Source organism: Ceratotherium simum, chromosome 18 (assembly GCF_057802395.1).
Source record: "Ceratotherium simum simum isolate JZ-2026a chromosome 18, ASM5780239v1, whole genome shotgun sequence".
Lineage (NCBI taxonomy): Eukaryota > Metazoa > Chordata > Mammalia > Perissodactyla > Rhinocerotidae > Ceratotherium > Ceratotherium simum.
The window spans coordinates 14,096,089-14,111,262 of record NC_141917.1 but is presented as its reverse complement, the minus strand read 5'-3'; the positions used below and the strand labels follow the sequence as shown (position 1 = coordinate 14,111,262).

Sequence of the window (15,174 nt, the reverse complement as noted above, 5' to 3'; positions counted from 1 at the left end):
GCCCGCGCCCTTCGCCGGAAGGGCCGCCTCAGAAAGGCCAAGGCGCTGGCCTGGACCCTCCGGTCTTCCCGTGAATTCCCTCGGTGTCCAGCCCGAGCCTCCGGTTCCCGGGACACCAGCCGCCCGACGACGGCTCGAGTGGTCCGACTCGCGGGCTACACAGCAGCCCTGGCTTTCGCGACATCCATTCCCCGCGCTGCAGGGGCACAGCGCGGTGCTCGGAGAAGCCACGACCATCGCGTGGCCGCTTGGGCGACTCCCCGGAGGCCTCCCGGGGCCGAGGAGCAGCGCACTCCCCTCCTCGCGCAGCGGTCGGCCGAGCCGCGTCACAGCGAGGGACACAACCACGAAGAAAAGTACCGGTGGGCCTGGCGCCCGTCAATCAACACCCACCTCAGGCCGATCCAATCAACACCCACCTCAGGCCGACAGGGCGGGGCCCGGTTAGCCACACCTTTCCTCGCCTTCCGGAGCCGCTACTCGGAGGGGGCGTGGCTACACCTCGAGAGGCGGGACTTCCGGTCCAGGTGGGCATAACTTGCATCGTGCGCCGGAACTTCACACAGTCGAGTCCGGAAGTCGGTGTTGTGTCTGGTCTGTCGTGGGCGCTGAGGAGGGTTAAGGATTGAGCGTCTTGAGGGGTCGGGGCGCAGGGCGCTGGATTTCTGCTTTGGTCGCGTCTTATTTCCCGCCTGGCGATGGCGACGTACACCTGCATCACCTGCCGGGTGGCGTTCCGCGACGCGGAGCTGCAGCGGGCCCACTACAAGACGGATTGGCACCGCTACAACCTGAAGCGGAAAGTGGCCGACATGGCCCCGGTCACCGCCGAGGGCTTCCAGGAGCGCGTGCGGGCGCAGCGGGCCGTGGCGGAGCAGGAGAGCAAGGGCACGGCCACCTACTGCACCGTCTGCAGTAAGAAGTTTGCCTCGTTCAACGCCTACGAAAACCACCTCAATTCCCGGCGGCATGTGGAGCTGGAGAAGAAGGCCGTGCGGGCCGTGAGTCGGAAGGTGGAGGTGATGAACGAGAAGAACTTGGAGAAGGGGCTGGGCGTGGACAGTGTGGACAAGGATGCCGTGAACGTGGCCATCCAGCAGGCCATCAAGGCTCAGCCGTCCATGTCCCCCAAGAAGGCGCCCCCGGCGCCCAAGGAGGAGCCCAGGAGTCCCGTGGCCGCGGCAGATGGAGGACGTGGGACCCACGACCGAGACCCGGCCGAGAAGCCTCCCCGGCTCCAGTGGTTTGAACAGCAGGCGAAGAAGCTGGCAAAGCAGCAGGTGGGGGACGAGAGTGAGGAGGAGGAGGAGGACCTGGATGAAGACGGTAGGGCCCTGTCCGGGGGGCGAGGGGGAGACCGGTTCCCTTTAAGGGCCCGGATGTCTACTCGCGATTGGAGGAGGGAAGTGTCAGTTTTTAAGTGCAACTGATGAGTGAGGGCCTTGAGATGCTTTCTGAAGTGACTTGTCTGGCCAGCATCCCCACAGGGAATTTTGTCCGTGTAGTTCACTGTTGTAGATTCAGGGCCTGGAAGCTTACCTGGGGGGCGGGGAACAGGTGCTTAATAAATATTTGTAGAAGGGATTGATGCCTTCTCTGTTTTGGATGAGGAGACTTTTAACACATGCATGAGAGGACGCCTTAACTGCCACACCATCTGCTGTAGAATTTGTAGTTCTGCTGGGTTTCTAGGTATGATGACTTTGCACTTAATTTAGTTGATTAAAACTGTAAAATTAGAGATTCCGAATCAGCTGGTTAACCTGAAACGTGGGCCTTGAGCCAGCAACCTAGCCTCCTTGACTTTATGAGCTATTTATTCCTTCCTTCCCCCATCAGACATGCTGTTAACACTGAAATTTTATGGAAAAGGAAGATTAAGGAATTTCTTAGCCATGCAGATTGGTCTGTGGGAAATGAATAGTTAAAATCGAGATCTTGAAAGAGGGTTTGTCCTCAGACGTGATGGGTGCCTTGTCTCCCCAAATATAGGACTGTACCATTGCATGTTTGTGAATCTTTGTGGTTTCTTTGATTACAGTTACCACTTCTCTTAAACTAACTTTGTTTTTCAAATCTCTGGCCTGAAGATTGGGAAGATATTGATTCTGATGAAGAGTTGGAATGTGAGGATGCTGAAGCAATGGACGAGGTGGAGGAGCAGGATGCAGAGGAGGAAGAGGCTGGGGGAAGCCTCTGCCTTGGTGCCATCCCAGTAACGGACTGCTTGTTTTGTCCCCATCATTCAAGCTCCCTCATGAAGAATGTGGCTCATATGACTAAAGTCCACAGCTTCTTTATTCCTGATATTGAATATCTTTCAGATCTTAAGGGACTGATTAAATATTTGGGTAAGTACAATAGTTTTCCTTTTAATGAGGAAGTACCACATTATTGGGGGGCAAATCTTAAGGGAACAGTAGTTTGTGTTTCTCATCAATCTTTGATTTAATCACCTGCTTATTTTGGGAAGATAAAAAACTTGATGCATGTTTTTTGAATTGTGCAGATAAATGGTGAGATTTAATCTGGCTGCAAAAAGCTTCTTTCATATTTTTTTCCTCAAATTATTATTCCAGGAGAGAAAGTTGGTGTTGGGAAGATTTGTTTGTGGTGCAATGAGAAAGGGAAATCCTTCTACTCCACGGAAGCTGTACAGGCGCATATGAATGACAAAAGCCACTGTAAGCTCTTCACAGATGGTGATGCTGCTTTGGAATTTGCAGACTTCTATGATTTTAGGTAACTCTGTGGTTTGTAATGTGAAGCGAAGTGAGGTCCTCATATTTGCATTGAATGATATTAGATGTGCCAGTGCTTGAAATGTCTTTATATGATATGTTCTTTATAACTCTTATAACACTTCTATGTGGGTAGTTATTCCCACTCATTTTGTAGATAAGAAACTGAGCCTAACAGAGTTAAACACACATCTAATAAAGAGATCTGATAAAGCGAGGATCTCAGGCCCAAACTGAACCTTGTCTGACTTGAAAACTTATTTTTGTTTTTTTGTGGTTTAAATGATCAGGAGTTCAGTTTTGCCAGTTACCTTGTGAACAGAGGCACGGAAATTAGGTTTCACATTTTGGTTTCCCTGAGAATCCTTGAATCACAAGCTGTCTCCTAAGAATTCAGATGGTCGCTGAACTAGGCCAGTCCCAGGCATTTGATGGTGCGATGATCCCATAGGTGGTTCACCCTTAACTAGAAACTTGGATAATTCATACATCAAGCAACAAATTTATACTGGGCATTTGTGAACAGCTAATTCCTAGTGTCAAGATGCCTATGACCTAGCAAAAGTGTGCTACACAAGCAGGTGTCTGTAATTGCCATGCCAGGCGTGTATAGTCCACGTGACACAAGTGTTCAGAAAAGTCCTACTCTTTTAAGTTATCGTTTTGCATTTTCCTCCTGATTTCTCATTTCTCTCTTATAGTGAGGGAGAGTTTTTCTTTTTAGCCGCTTCCATGGTTGTGTCGTGGTATCCCATGGTGATTTTAATTTGCATTTCCCTGATGATGACTACTGTAGTTGAGAACATTTTTATATATTAATTGGCCATTTGAGTATGTCTTATGAAGTGTCTGATCAAGTCTTTCGTTTTTCTATTGGGTTGTCTGTTGTACTATTAACATTTTAGTGTGCATTTCTCCAATTATTTTCTGCGTGTATTTGAACATTTCTAGGAACACAGAGATTCTTCTAGAACTGCACTGTGCAATATGGTAATTACTAGGTGTACTCGTGGCTATTTAATTAAAAATTAAATTAAAAATTTAAAAATTCATTTCTTCAGTTGCACTACGTACATTTCAAAGCTCAGTGCTTAAAAGCACATGTGACTAGTAGCTACCATACAGACATAGGGAATTTCTTTGGAATTCTTTGGAATCAGCGCAGAGTTCTGTTGGCCAGGACCGTTCTAGAACTGGTTTGTATAATGGTTAAATTGACGAGAGCTGCATCTCCAGCTCTACATTCTCTTCCTCTTCCTCTCTGGCAACCTTCCTAGGGAGAAACAAATAGGTAGATTTAGTTATAGGTCATTTGTGCACTTTTCTTTTTTTTTTGAACAATTTTAGATTCACAGCAAAACTGAGCAGAAGGTATAGAGATTTCCCATATATCCCCTGCCCCTACACATGCATAGCCTCCCTCATTATCAGCATTCTTCCTGGTGGTACATTTGTTACAAATTGATGAACCTATGTTGATCTATCATTATCCCTCAAAGTCCAGAGTTTATGTTAGAGTTCATCCTTGGTGTTGTGTATTTATGAGTTTAGACAAATGTATAATCACATGTATTCACAATTATAGTATCATACAGCGTAGTTTCACTGGCCTAAAAATCCTCTGTGCTCCACGTATTCGTCACTCCCTCCACCCCAAACCCTGGCAACTACTGATCTTTAATGTCTCCATAGTTTTGCCTTTTCCAGAACATCATATAGTTAGAATCATATGTATGTATGGAGGCTTTGCAGACTGGCTTTTTTCAGTTAGTAATGTGCATTTAAGGTTCCCGCATGTCTTTTTATGGCTCGACAACTTATTTCTTTTTTGTCTGAATAATATTACATTATCTGGATTACCACAGTTTATCCATTCACCTACTGAAGGACATTTTGCTTGCTTCCAAGTTTTAGCAATTATGAATAAAGCTGCTGTAAACATCCATGTGTAGGTTTTCACGTGGACATAAGTTTTTGGCTTCTTTACGTAAATACCAAGCAGCGTGATTGCTGGATCGTATGCTAAGAGTATGTTTAATTTTGCAAGAAACCGCCAAACTCTTCCACAGTGGCTGTACCATTTTTCAGCCATTTTTTGGTAGTGGTATCTCATTGTTTTAATTTGCATTTTCCTGTTGACATATGATGTGGAGCATCTTTTTACATGCTTATTGCCAACTGTGTAGCTTCTTAGGTGTCTGTTAAGGTCTTTGGCCCATTTTTTAATTGGGTTGTTTTCTTATTGTTGAGTGTTAAGAGTTCTTTGTATATTTTGGATCACAGTCATTTATCAGATTGTCTTCTGCAAATATTTTCTCCCAGTCTATGGCTTGTATTTTAATTCTCTTGACATTGTTGTTCACAGAGCAGAAGTTTTTAATTTTTAATGAAGTCCAGCTTATCAACTGTTTCTTTCATGGATTTTGCCTTTTGTGTTGTACCTAAAAAGACATCACCAAACCCTAAGTCATCTCGAGTTTCTCTTACGTTATCGTCTAGGAGTTTTTATAGTTTTGCAGTTTACATTTAGGGCTGTGATCGATTTTGAGTTCATAGGTCATTTGCACACTTTTACTACGGAGAAAACGCTAACAAGTTGATTCTCTCCAAAACCTTTCAGCTTACAGTCCCTGCAACTGTTTATCCCCCCCGACCCCCTTTTAGGTAGCTAGTGGGTTTGCCACATTTGCAAATACAATTTATGTCTTTCAGTTAAATTTGAGGTGTTTGTCTATTTATTGATGCCACTTCACTGTTACAGGAGTAGCTACCCAGATCACAAGGAAGGGGAGGACCCTGATGAGGCTGAGGAGTTGCCTTCAGAAAAGAGCTTGGAGTATGATGATGACACCATGGAGCTGATTCTACCTTCTGGTAAGTGCATTTGTCAAAAATAAATAGCTTAATGCCAGTGAGATTATTGAAGAGGCGTGTTCCCATCAATTCCTTCCACACTGTGGGAAATAGAACCTAAAACTTAAAGTGTATGTTTGTGTTCTCAGGTATGTGGTAAACTCTGAAGGTTGCCACTTAGCTCTGTGTTGCCTGTTTTGTTTAAATTGGATCAGTGTTTTTTCTCACTTCAGTTATGACTCAGAATGCTTTGGTCAGTCGTTTCTTTCCAAATACATAGGCCTGTTCTGTTCTTTATCTATTTTTTTGGCCCCATCTAGGTTTTTCTTGTTAATCTTGACCTTACTGTCATTCTTTGAACTGATTCCTGTTTTCTTGTGTTGCTCAGGCTTCCAGCTGGTAGCCTGGCCTGGGTGTATCTGACTGACAGCACCCAGGTTGCCTCTCTGTGTTCTGGTTGTAGGGGGAGGCTTGGAGTTTGAATTCTGCCTTCTACTTTGGGGAACAGGATTCCTAATGGTGGGAATTTATCCCAGGTATGAAAAGATGAAGAACAGCATCCACTATTGTTTACAGTGTTACGATTAGCTAGTAAGAATGGGGAAGCTGCAGAAGACACATGTGAGAAGGAAAGGGAATGGAATGGTAGATAATAAGATTCTAGTAATACCTGGTATTTACTGAGCAGTTAGCCTGTTCAGGCAAATATATTATTTTATCTTTACAATAAGTCTGTGAGTTCGGTTGTATTATTTGACCTCTTTATTTGACCTGTGAGTCAGCTGAAGTTTAGACAGGTTGAGTAATTTACCTAAGGTCATAGACCTAGTCAGTGAAGCCTTTTGGCCACTTCCCTACACTGTGTGGGGAGATTTGCAGTAATGGTGGGGGCAGGAGCAGCCACCCTGCCAATGGAGATGTCTGTGATGAAGAAGCCACTGTCTAGTATTGCTGTCCACATAGAATGTCACTGCTTAGGTACAGACAGCCCTCTTTAACTTTTTTATAACCTTTTAAGGCTAAGGGCAGCTTTAGAGTACGATAGTAGAAGGCAAGGGTGGGCAGAACCTGTCTTGAAGATATAATTCTTCCTATAGTGCTAAGAAAGCTACAGTGCAGTAGAATATTGTGGCCTGTACAACACATAGTAGCAAAACAGGCCTAAATATATCACAGAGAACCTCTTCCCTTCTAGTCTTCCTTTGGTGAAAATACCAATATAGAGCATCAGAAATAAGTTTAATAGCTTGTTTTCTAAGACTGTTTTTTAAGCCCCTTGTCTCAGTAGCTTCCACTTAGTTAACTGTAGAATAAGATCACAACAGACCTGGAGTAAGTTGAATAGAGAAGATCCCTGTAAAGCAGTGTCTGACATGTGGTAGGGTCACTAAGAATGTTGGCTTCATTTTGCGTCGACTTTAGCACATTATGTTATAGAAATGTACACAACAATGAGCATATCCTATTTAAGAAATATAGTCTAATTGAGAGAAAATTTCATCTGGACTTAAGATTTTTGAAACTTAGAAAAACTTCCTAGCTATCTAGAAGTCATTTCCTAGGATGATTGAGTTTACTAACATTAGCCAAAGCCAAAATGGGCATCTTAGGATACTCTCTTCTTCTCCCACACCCAGAGGATTACTAGGTACAGCTCCTAAATGGCTTTTGAATATTTTTCCTTTGTTTTCTCTTTATCCATTTGTCTGTGTCATCATTACAGCTTCCTGTCTGTCCATCTCCAGTCTGGTTTCTACTCAACCACCAGAACTTTCTAAAACAAACACCTGTCTCTTTTCCCTCTGGAATTCCTCCAGGGGGAGCCATTGCCTTCACTGTAATTTAGTTTTGCCAGCTGCTGGTCCTGCAGGTATCTTGTGCGATTCCTTTACCTACTCACTTTGCGGTTCGACTCCTCTGGGACTTTGCACGTGTGGTGCCTCTGTCTTACTCCTACTCTTCCTTTAAGACTCGGGTTCACCCCTCTGGAAGCCTGTCTGAACTCAGGCCTGAGTAAGGAGAGTCTCCTCTGCTCCTGTGACACTTGCACACATAACATTCCTCTCACTCCTTTGTGATTGTTGGCTTGCTTGCCTGTCTTCTCCCATTACTTTTGAGAACAGAGATTGCTTCTGTCCTCTCAGCACAGGGTCTAGACACACAAGAGCCGGATAAATGTTTGTTGACTGAGTGGCTGAGAGTTTGGAGACGACTTTTGAAAGGAAAGCAAGGTTGATGCCCTCGGGCCTGCCGTAATACAGGCAAAGGAGAGCAGAGGGAACCATTCTGGGCTAAGAGGTGACCTCAGGGCTTAGAATCAGATTTGCCTGCAGTGCCGTGCAGCAGGTTGCTTTGCCTTTACATCGTCATGTAGTCAAAGAAGAAAGTGGCGTGCGAGTAGCCTGAAGGTCCAGTTTCCTTGGTTTTGAAAGCCTGGGTGTCCTTGCTCACAGCTGCAGGTGCACTCACTGAGTCATGTTATTTTCAAGTATTGGATGATAAAGCTCAGGACAGCTCTTTGATCTAGACTTGGAAGTAGAGAGGTAACTGGTTTGGTGTTAGAGTACTGTGAAATACTGTACTTTTAGACAGATTCAGGAAAGATCTAACCAACAGCCAGATACTGCCTTACCCCAGAGGTTTTTAACTAGGCTCGCACATTATTTTTCCTGTGTGAGTATGTGCATTTTCCTGGGGAAAGGCCATAGCGTCTTAAAGTCATCTGTGTAGCCATGCACATTTTTTTACCTAGGTAAAGTGCATATTTTCTGGAGAAAGACTATAGTTTCTTGAAAGCTCTGTGACCTGGAGAGGGTTAAGAGCCACTAATGAAAATATCTAAGTATACACACATCATTTGCTAGCTTTATGGGTCTTCACACATGACTGACTGCTGAGCCCTTATGATAGAATTTTTTGAAATAGCAACAAAACATAGCTTTTTCTTAATGAATCAAAAGCTACCAATATTCTGAAATTTCTTCCAGCTATACTGACACATTGATTTTGATGTCACCCATACTTGTACCGTCTCATTTTAAACCAGTCGTTCTTTAGTCAGTCTTGATGACAATGAGACATGATGGTTTATAGTTCATTCGTTTGCTCCCATGTCTCAATACTGGTTTGGAAGGTTTTTATAATGAACCAAGAAAATGAGAGATCTCTGAAGAAACACCATATAAACATGTAGTGATGTTACAGCAGTATAGTCAATCACCTGTTAATGTCTTGCAACAAATTTACCATTCAGAGACCTGTTCAGTTATGCTCAGTTATACAACTGGGTTAGCATGGATGTCAGCATAAAGCTAATTTGAGGAGTGTCGTGTAAAGAACTTAGTGATATTTAATCAACCACACTTAGTAGAGTCTACTTTAAACTGGTTTCAAAATCAGTACAGTATTTGTGATACCTTAAATTAACAAGATACCAGAGCCAATAACAAAGAGCATCCAGTAGAGGGCGCTGTGGGCATTTATTTTGAAGACTGGCCTGGCTCAGTTCCTTCAGTTTACTTCATTGCTCTTCAGTTCCTATGACGTAAGCTGGTGTTCAAGACACATCCAGTTAGCTGCTGACCAGCTAGATGAAACTGTTGGTGGATCTGCGAGAAATACATAATTAATCTTAGGAAATTTACAGTTGGAGATGTTTTCTTTTCCACTATCTAATGTCATTGATTGTAAGGCTATTTGTTAGGTAGGAGTGGACAGTTCTTTAAGTGGTTATTGCTGTGGTGAAAGATAGATGGACAGGTTGTAGCTTCACCTTCACCATAACTCAGACAACCCATCTGTTATTTATTGAGCAGTCACACTGTGTTCTAAAAATAATTTTTCTTGGTGAGGGCCTTCAAGTTGAGCTGTTCTTAGCACGCTATACTTGGTGCTTAATGTCCGGTACTCACTGTCATTGACACAGGGCAGGGGTGGCTCTAACACTGCGTGTTTTCAGTTCCGCTCGCTGTCGGAAACCTCGGCATCAAGTAATGAAACCTTTCCAAGGATGTTTTAAAAAGCAGACCTTCAATATGTATTTCCAAATGCTGCTTAAGAATATAAATATATTGATTTATTATGTACTAATGACCAGAATTATCATTTAATGATTTTGAAGTAATCATCATTGCAAACCTGAAGCATCCTGACCTAACATTATAAATAGAAAATCACAATAAACAATGCTGGGTTTCCTTCTAGACCCTCCATTTAAGCTTGAGTCTTGATCCATCAGCTGTGTCTCCCTTATTTCTTGTGGTCTGGGAGCTTTGTTAACTCTTATGCTGCCAGAACAATCAAGTCCAGGGAGACATGTTTTCATCCATATTGGTATCCAGAGACCATATCATCTTGGCATTGAAAGTTTCTTTTTGTCATCTCTTGAGTGATCGCAAACAATCAACTGAAAATAACTACTTTTCCATATCTGTGTAGCAAGCAAACTGTTTTCCAGGTAGCTTGCCAGGTATAGGGACTCAAACAAAATAACCTGACAGAATTTTTTCATGTAAATTAAAGGTATAGATCCTAAAAGCAAATACAGTATCCTGCTTATGGTCTTTCTACACAAAAGATTCTGAAAGAAATGGTTTTATATATGTAAATGTAAAACTTTCCTAGAAACCATATAATGGTACTACCTAGCCATATTTCTTTATTCATTTTCAGTGGAAATAGCTGTTTCATACCTTGTGTATATGCTGTTGTTAAATTTCTACATGTTTATGTCTGTCTGGGACGGTATCTGATTGCTTATTTTTTAATATTCTTGTGAAAGCATAGCTTGTATTTAGGAAGGTCTCAGGTGATGCTGATACCACTGGCCCAGGAGCACCTTTTGAGAGCTGTTGCTCTGCTGGAGCCTGGGGTTAGTCATCACTGAAGCCTGCCTCCTTCAGTTTCACTTGCTGTGAATCTAAGATAATAGGGGTCAGCACACTCTTCCTGTAAAGGGACAGATAGTCAATAGAAATTCATTTCTGAAGCATGATTGAGTTGCATAGTTTTACCAGATTCTTCTAAATAAGCAAAAGCTGTAAAGAGAATTCAGCTTAATCATCTTTTAAAACTCTAGTTCATCAGGTGATTTCCATTATTTAGAAGGCACTAGGGCAGGGTTTCTCAGCCTAGGCTCTATTGACATTTTGGGCAAGATGATTCTTTGTTGTGGAGGGCTGTCCTGTGCACTGTAGGATGTTTAGCAGTATCCTTGACCTCTTCCCACTAGAGGCCATTAACCTCCCTCTAGCTGTAACAACCAAAAATGTCTCTGGTCATTGCCAAATGTAAAACCACCTCTGTTTGAGAACCACTGCTATAGAGAATTTAAGCAAAGGAAAGGTGGATTGATTTCTCTTCTCGATGCAGACTGTGGCTTGTAGACCTAAACATCAGGATTGTGCTCTGTGCTTAATCTTCTTTCCATAAAAAAAGTTAATCCCTTACCTCCAAGGGCCCTGTTATCTGTGTCAGGGAAGCATATTGTGTATAAGTAAGTACAATATGCTGAGGTTTTTGCTCAACAGTGACTTGCCATCTTCTTTTTTTTAAATATCTCTGCTTTTTGTTTTCTTTCTTTCATTTTTTTTAATATCCTGATTCATCTTTCTTCACCAGATAGAGCACTGTTTCTTCTGGCATATCCATTTTCCAGCTAGATACCCTTAAAAGTCTGATTTGGAAAGCTCTTGCTTTATAGCTCTGCCTTTGAAAAACTATCCAACTGAGTGTTTAAATATTGCTCTTTTGAAAAACAGGTGCCAGAGTGGGTCATCGCTCCTTGATGCGATATTACAAACAGCGGTTTGGCTTGTCAAGAGCTGTGGCAGTTGCCAAGAATCAGAAGGCCGTGGGCCGGGTACTCCAGCAGTACAGAGCCCTGGGGTGGACTGGCAGCACAGGTATGTCGATGTGGACAGCCGTGGACCAGCCCAGGAGCTTTGCATTACAAGAAGGGGCTTGAGTGGAGTTGTTTCCGTTTACGTTGTCCTTATGGATCCTCTCTAGGGGAAACTTAACTTCTTGGCTCTGGGGGCTTCCATTCCACTTGATATGTTTATGGCAATAAGCCCAAAGCTCCATGACTTAAAAACTTCATACTTGGCACAGTAACTTTCTAAAACTGTACATACACCGTTAACTTTTTCAGAAGATAATAGTTACAAAAATGGTTATTCAGTAATTATCAAAGGTTGAAATTATCCTGGAGGTTACACAGAGGCATTAAATAGTATCCTTGGGGCCGGCCCTGTGGCGTAGCAGTTAAGTGTTCGCGCTCCGCTGTTGGCGGCCTGGGTTTGGATCCCGGGCGCACACCGACGCACCGCTTGTCAAGCCATGCTGTGGCGGCGTCCTATATGAAGTGGAGGAAGATGGGCACGGGTTTTAGCCCAGGGCCACTCTTCCTCAGCAAAAAAAGAGGAGGATTGACATGGATGTTAGCTCAGGGCTGATCGTCCTCACAAAAAAATAAATAAAATAAATAGTATCCTTGTGGCAAATAGCTTGAGCTGTGGAGTCAGTCATGATTTATCTGATATACTTGTAGGCTCTTATATGACGAGTGAGTAATTTAATTAACCTAAGCCTCTCTTTCCTCATTTATAAAATGTAGATGATGATAATAGGACCTATCTCGTAGAGTTGTACAGGTTGAATGTTGTAATGCATGTACGATTTAGTACATGCATGTAAGAAAGGCTAGCTATCACTCCTTTCGGTAGTTTTCCCATGGAAAACTTAGAGGAATAAAGCAGGCCACTAAAATTGTTAAGCTTTGAAACCTTATCAATATGAAATTATTTAAATCTATTCTGATGTGTCTGCTGTGTGAAGCTCTATCCTTAGAGCTTCAGGGAACACTGTGGAGAGGATAAGAGGAGAGCTGCCTTCTGGTGGCTGGAAAGCTCTGGACAACTGCCATCCATTGTAAATGCCACCGTGTTTGTATACACGTGGTTTCCTTCACTCTGGCTTCCTGTGAGCTGTGAGACCACTAAATCTAGCAGACGCTGACTTCATCTGACTCTTGTCAGGAATTGTCTGACTCGGTTTGGAGTCTCTGCCTTTTCTGACACCTTAGATCACTGGGGCTTTGCCTTTGGGCTCATAGACTCTTTCCAGATGATGAAAACTAAAGAGACTCGTCCCAGAGAATTGTATCTGTATGGGAGTCTGGTATGCAATTCTGGGGTACACATAAATCCTCAGGCTTTTTCATGGAGACCTCAAGTTAGCAACTCTTATTTAAATATAAGAACCTCAAACTAACTTCGAGATTCTCTGCAAAGATTGGATTTTTCTGATCACAAATAATAGAGCTTTGCCTCATTTCTTATCCCCTTTCCAACCACAGGAGCAGCTCTTATGCGTGAGCGGGACATGCAGTATGTCCAAAGGATGAAGTCAAAGTGGATGCTGAAGACAGGAATGAAGAACAACGCCACCAAGCAGATGCACTTTAGGGTCCAAGTGAGATTCTGAGGGTCCGCGGGGATTGCGTGCTCCATCTCCTGCACAGGCGTCCTCCTTGCCCGAGGACCAGTGGGAACCGGATGCACGAAGACCCTTTTTGCTGCTACTTGTCCCTGTATTTCATCTGTTTTGACCTAGTAATAAAAGTCAGAATCACATTGGCTTTCAGAGGTCATTTTCGGGCAGGGTTTAAAGGTTCTTTCACGAAGTGAGCGTTGTATCTGTTGGACTTAGGGACCCGCGCTGCTGGTTGGCAGTTGTTTTACTGCCCCAGCTTGTAACTGATCTATGGCTGTCAAATAATATAGGAAACTCAGGAGTGACTTGTCTGCTCCATACTTAGTTTAACTTTGAAAAGAAGAACATGTCATGGCACTGGAACGTACATAAGGAGGCTTTGAGGTTTATGTGGGAGCCAAGTTGAGTGTCACTCATTTGAATGTATCATGGCTCATGAGGTAGTGCAAGTCTCTCTGGGCGTGTTCATTCAATCTGGGCAGAGTTAAAGAGCATGTCAATGGCTCGCAGTAAAGATTCTTTATTTCTAAATGTGAACGCGCAAGAACAACAGTGCTGTGCACTCAGACTCAGCTTCCAGTGCTGCCTTGACCTGAGCAGTTAGTTTAGGAAGCAAATAAATGTCACATGTTTAGATCTCATTTTAGAAACAAAATTACCTCAGGGTGAAATGTCTGAAGAGATTCTCAGTTTAGGTGGTTAAGAGGAAGCAGGAATATATGGGAAATGAAGTTAACATGAAGTTCAAATCCATTGAGCTCCTTTTGTGACTTTGGAAAAGTGACTAGGTTTTTAAAATCTGTAAAATGAGGTGTTTATTACCTCACAGGTTGTTGTGGGGGTTAAATAAATCTGCTAAAGGACCTGTCACTCATTCAGTCTCTAGCACAAAGTTAGTGCTTAAAGTTTGCCCTAATAGAGCAAACGGGCCCCACTGAGGAGGGCCGGTGTTCTAGTGGAGTGGGAGTCTTTCTGAGTAGGGTCCAAGGACGTCAGGAGAACGTTCTTGCCCTTATCATTCACTAGCCTTCGTTTGCTGGAGACATGTCTTTTTCTTCAAACTTTGAATGGAGAGTTGAATTAATTATATTTCCTCAGTACCCGGGTTCACTATCATGCGACAGTGGGGGGCTCCCTGGTTTTAATTTTGCCCTTTCATCCTGTTTTCTAACATTCTCCCCACTACTCTCTTGTGTGTGACGCATCTTTAAATCTGTATCCTGGGAAAATGATGTAGTGCTTCGCGTGAGGTGTGTGTTTAATTTATACTTGACTAAATGTACGTGATATTGTGCTATAGCTCTTGTCAGTTTTGTTTTTCATTTGGCACTTTTTCACTCACCGTAATAGGCCTTGTTCGTTGCTTCTGACTGCTGCAAGGTGCTTACCTCCCCCGGAGCTGATACCTGCTTGTCTCCAACCCCCTTACCATCCCGCCCAGCACTGTTTGTGTACCTCGTTTGTATACATAGCTTTTTAATTTTGAGATGTTTTTACCTGTGGGAGCCATGAAGACAGCATGTTTGCTGGCCTGTAAAATGCTCCCTCTGTTTCTTTATTTACTTCTCCCAGGCTTCAGGAGATACCTTCTGAATTCTGATTTGGGGTTTGTGAAACAATCCACTATCTCACCTCTATTTATATTGTAATTTTATAAAATTTCAGTTTATTTGCATTTCTGGAGTAAAACTCTATTTGGGAGGGAGAGAGATTTAAACATCGCCTCGTTATAGTTGAATGAACAAGACAAGAAACATGACAAATGATCTTATGTTGAGGGTAGGTCCTTGTGGCAGAGGATAGTGTGGAAATGTCTGTGACTGGTTTTCTTGTCGTTCTCTCTTTGCTGCATGTCTGTGGTCCTCATTCTGAGTGGTACCCTCTGTTCCCCACTCTGTCTTCTGCAGTTAGGACTCCTTGGGCTTCCCGGCCCATTCCCACACAGTTATCTGCTGCCGGTCCCCCCCTGTTTTGGTCCCTCCGCAGCTGCGTGTTCTTTTCCTGTTGTCGTATGCCTGTCGTGTTGGAGAAGTGGGCCGAACCTGCCAGACAAAACTACAAGCTTAAAACCAGGGATGCTTGTATC

General features: G+C 43.3%; 1 protein-coding gene across 1 annotated transcript; it reads left to right on the top strand.

The window, feature by feature from the left end:
• Positions 1 to 570: 570 nt before the first annotated feature.
• On the top strand, positions 571 to 13,228 carry ZNF622 (zinc finger protein 622). Its single transcript, XM_004422687.3, has 6 exons — positions 571 to 1,326; positions 2,091 to 2,351; positions 2,580 to 2,742; positions 5,503 to 5,615; positions 11,354 to 11,497; positions 12,952 to 13,228. Exons 1-6 carry the CDS (start codon positions 699 to 701, stop codon positions 13,077 to 13,079), a joined length of 1,437 nt encoding a protein of 478 aa, XP_004422744.1. The 5' UTR covers positions 571 to 698; the 3' UTR covers positions 13,080 to 13,228.
• The last annotated feature ends 1,946 nt before the right edge of the window (positions 13,229 to 15,174 follow it).